Raw genomic sequence first — 4,505 nt, forward strand, 5'->3', positions numbered from 1 at the left:
CAGACATTAGGCTGTTGTTGTGCTATTAGCTAGCTGCTAGCTAACAACTTTGCTAGCAAAGCAAAATAACTAAAAAGCTTCTTCCCTGTATCGTTAATGATAGCAGTCATTCTTCAGTGTCGCTTATGCAATAGGGGCACATCGCCCGTCCAAAACCGATCATCTCCATAATGGACATATGTCTTCTAATTTCCTTTGCTGCATAATGTACATTGAATTTATTCTGGCGTTAGGCAAATGTGTCTTGAAAGAGAATAGCACTTAAATAACAGTCCAACAAGGATATTCATTTAGAATTAAAAATAACTCACCCTGAATTACCATGATAGATATAATGTGTCATTAATGAAGGGGAAAAAACTCAACCCAGACTTTAAGTTTAGGGTCTGGTTCGCAGAGTATGTAGTTAAATTTTTTCCCCAATTATTCAATGGGAAAAAATAAACTAACCTCAGTTAAGTAAAATAAAATTGTAATCAAAACTTTTGGAATTGTAATGATTTCTTTTTTTAAAAAACAAATTCTTTTGTTTAAAAAAACTTTTTTTTAAATTAAATAACTAATTTTTGTCTCGTGAACTTACAAAGTTATTTGCCAAACAAACTTTTATTTGCACACATCAGAAATCTTTTGTTGTGATTTTAGGCCCTGCCCACGACGTCATGTGAGAATCACGAGCAAAACTTTGAGGCACAAACAAAAACTTAGAATAGCAAGAAAAGAATTCTGACATGTGCAAAAAAGTTTGTTTTGCAAATAATTTTTTCACTACATGAGACAAAAATTTGTGATTCTAATTTTAAAACAATTTTTTTAAGCCAAATTTTTTATTGTTTAAGAAATGGTTAAAATTCAAAATGTCTTGATCACAGTTTTATTTTATTTAAATTAGGTTAGTTTTTTAAAAAAGAATATTTGTGAAACAAATTGAACTCCATAGCAGAGGACTCATTTTCTGTTAAATTTATATTGTTATGTTGTGCTTTTTTTTTTTTTAGATAAAAAAAGGCAAAATCAGTCTGTAGCAATATATTTGCTACAGACTGACAAACATATTGGTTTAAACACAAGGGTAAATCATTGGTAGTGTGGTTTAATAGTATTCTGATCATAACTCATTATGTTTTGCTTTTTTCAGTTCAAAGATGCCACATAAAGAAAGACCTCAAAAAAAAAAAGAAAGGATCTGCCAGAAGCAGCCAAAGGTAGAGGATTGTTGACCAACTGAGTCAGAACGAGTACCGCAGGTAAGAACATAAAGGAAAAAAAAGCTTCTGGTCATGATCAACAGGCAGTTTTTGGTAGTGAACAATATATTTCATATTACAAGGCAGCTGTTATGTTTTTATTATGTTAAGATGTAATAAATCTAGTTGTATTTATCATTGTTTATTAAACTCTGAAAGATGTGTGACTTTAATATTCTGTCCTAAAATGCGGTTAGATGTGCCCCCTTTTTTCTTTTTTGAGCACCTGCCCCTTTAGTGGTCTCTGCCCAGCTCTGCTCCTGTCATTTATTGGTTGTTTCTAGTTTGCACTGGGAGAAAGCAGAAAAGCTCTTTTTTTTCTCACAGATTCTAATAATATACTGCCATGTTTTAGTGAGAGCGTCAACAAATATACCAAAAAAATTATAAAAGTTACCTACTTAACTTGTCTCAGTGCCAAAGTTCAAGGGTCACAAAAATCCCTGAACTTTGCTAATATTGAAGATTAGACTACGGTTGTCAGGGAACAAAAATCAGAGATTAAACATGAAGCACTCAAACAAACTCAACTGATGCTTCTTTGAAAAAACTTCAAACAAATGAAGCTGTCTCAACGGAGGTTGGAATTTGCCCTGAAGTCATTCGTGTTTTTGCAGTTACCCTTAAATGCCATGAGGAAGAAAAGTTGCAGGAATTTCTAAACTTTCACAGCTTAGCATTCTACTGATATAGTTGCAGAGTTACTTTTTGAGAACAACAAGGCTATTTTATATGTTTAGATAAAAAAAGGCAAAATGGGAAATTAAATTATTATTTTTTGCTTGGTGTATCCTAATTTCTGTTACAGATTGAGAAACAACATGGTGCCGCACCTCTGAACATAAACCAATCTTCATCTGTCAAAAAAAACGGCTGATCCAACACTTTTCTAAGAAATATCAATCCACATATCTAATCAAGTTAATCTAGTTAAAAGAAACAGGTTTCATGTAACTATACCAAGAATTGAACTTTGGTCAATTAAAACTTTATTTTGTTGCATCTGAACAATTCTGAATAAATTAGTGCTAAATGAGTGTTCACTGTAGACATCAGTGCAGTTGGTATGTTCTCATAAACAAGGCCAGATAATAAATTTCACACTTTTGTTACATTGCAGCTTATGGGAACAGTTGGACCTCTGGAGCTTGACAAACCAGTTATGAAAAGAGACTCTGTCGCTGCTCCGTCTGATAAGCACGAAGACTGCTTATCAATACTTGATATTCCAACATTTCACTCCATGGATCCCTAACCTTGTTTTCATCACTTTGAGATGTAGTAAAATTGTGCAATTATGTACACAGTAGTGAATGCAGTAGTGAATGGGTTTTTCCTAATCTCTACTACAAATGGTTTTTATGTAAATAAAAATTACTATTTCCAGTTTTTCTATGAATTCTTTCAATAATTAACAGAATGTGCCGGTGTCAAAAAAGGTCACATTTTCAGTTTGCAAAAACAGGTGTTATCTCACAATTATACAAAACACATGTATTGGCATGTGATGGGAATTAATAGAAACTCCTCCCTTGTCTCAGTGGCATCCTCTAAAAACTGTTCTGTATATAAAGCCTCTCTGGGAAGTATCTTCACAAAAACTGTTACAAGCTCTTCCCCGGTTAGCAACTTGAGGTTTAAAAAAATAAAATGGGAAAAGTTCATGAGGGGAACAGCAATACCGAAGACAAGAAAACCGAGTTTAGTTTAGTGCGGGTCAAAAGTACATGGAAGAGCAAACTGGGGAAGAAGATCAATAAGGACGCAGTTGACTCTGTCTCGGCCGCAAAAATGTAAGTATACCTGTTTGTGTGTGTTTCATACACATAACTGAAAGCTAAGATGTTTTTACTGCTTTGTTTTTTTTTTAGTATGTTGTGTTTGTGCAAATATCTGCTTCCTTGGGTCAAGAACTACTTTAGCCTTTGTTAAATAATTATCTTTGTTAAGTTACTTAATTTCAAAAATGCTATTGCATAAGTGAGTTATTGTATGGTGTTCATAAAACTCTGTTAAATAAGTATTCACACATTAGAAATATTTGAGACTTTGCCAAGCACTTTTGCAACATCTGCTGGATATGGAATCTTTCAAAAACCAGTCTGTTTTATGCAAAATAGAGGTGAAATAATTAAAAAAAAAAAAAAGGTAATACAGTAAGGGGCATGATTCATATAAAATTAGAGGAGAAGTTTAGTTTATTTGTATGATTGACAATTGAACTTTGATTGGACAAAACAGGTGATAGGAGTTATTTGCTTGTAACATAATCTGTTGAGGACGTTAAATACATCAAAATTGTAAATAAAATTGTAAACAGGAGGCCACTCACAAACACTGGCTTATGCATCATGAGGAAGATAGTGTTTTATTGGATAGTTCGATTACTATTTATTTAAATCTCTTTATTTTAGAGGTAATTGTTGGTTTCCTCAGAAGGATTTAAAAATACAAAACAAAGATGTATCTGGATAAAATGTCATGTCAAAAAAAGGTATTTCTGGAAACTTCCACGATACCACAGCAGAAAGTATGGATGTTGGTTTTATGGGTATCTTTGGTGGGGAAAAAACATGAATCATATATGATTCAATTAGCAAATGATTGTTGTGTTTTGTATCAAAAAAATATGTTTATTCAAGCAATTCAAGTCATTAAATGACCATTCAAAATAAGTTGAATGTAGTGTTTGAGTTAACTAGATCTTTTCCTGCACAGCAGAACTACTTTTCTGATACATATTCGTCACCAAATTTTTTATTTGAGTTTCCTTTTTGGCAAACTTCTTACATAAGGGACAGTTTTCATACTCTACTCTAGACACTAAATCCTCAGCTCTTGCATGGTGCTATTATGCAGATTGTTTTTGGAATAATCTAGCAACAAATCACATCAATTAGTCAAAACAGAATTTAAGGTGGTATTCTTTCAGGGAAATATAAAAACTAACAAGTTGGGCTGTTGTCTTGGATTTAAAGGTGTGCCAGAAACTAGTTCAACCTGTCACCATGCTCCTGTCTCAGAGAACATGATCAGATAATTTGACAGTGCTGTCTAGGACTCAGTTCGCTGGGTGTGGGTGTGTCCAGGATCATTTCACATAATTATGATGTGAATTTATGAGTTTATATGTTTTAGTGCTGAATAAGTACAGAGCAAATTCAAAAGTGTTAGATTTCCAGTGTTGGTATTGTATGTTAAAAATACAGTGTTAATTCAACACTTGTTTAGCCTAATTCAACAACATGAGTGTTAGTT

General features: G+C 32.9%; 1 protein-coding gene across 1 annotated transcript in view; it reads left to right on the forward strand.

The window, feature by feature from the left end:
- The first annotated feature begins 2,823 nt into the window (after positions 1-2,823).
- Positions 2,824-4,505, forward strand: part of eevs (2-epi-5-epi-valiolone synthase) — a 17,135-nt gene continuing 15,453 nt past the window's right edge. Inside the window, exon 1 of the mRNA XM_015021144.1 lies at positions 2,824-3,040. Coding sequence (XP_014876630.1) covers positions 2,898-3,040 — 143 coding nt within the window. The 5' untranslated portion in view covers positions 2,824-2,897. The remainder of the gene's footprint in view (positions 3,041-4,505) is intronic.

This window comes from Poecilia latipinna, unplaced genomic scaffold, assembly GCF_001443285.1.
Source record: "Poecilia latipinna isolate Pla-1442-1.1 unplaced genomic scaffold, P_latipinna-1.0 Scaffold2731, whole genome shotgun sequence".
NCBI classification, from domain to species: domain Eukaryota; kingdom Metazoa; phylum Chordata; class Actinopteri; order Cyprinodontiformes; family Poeciliidae; genus Poecilia; species Poecilia latipinna.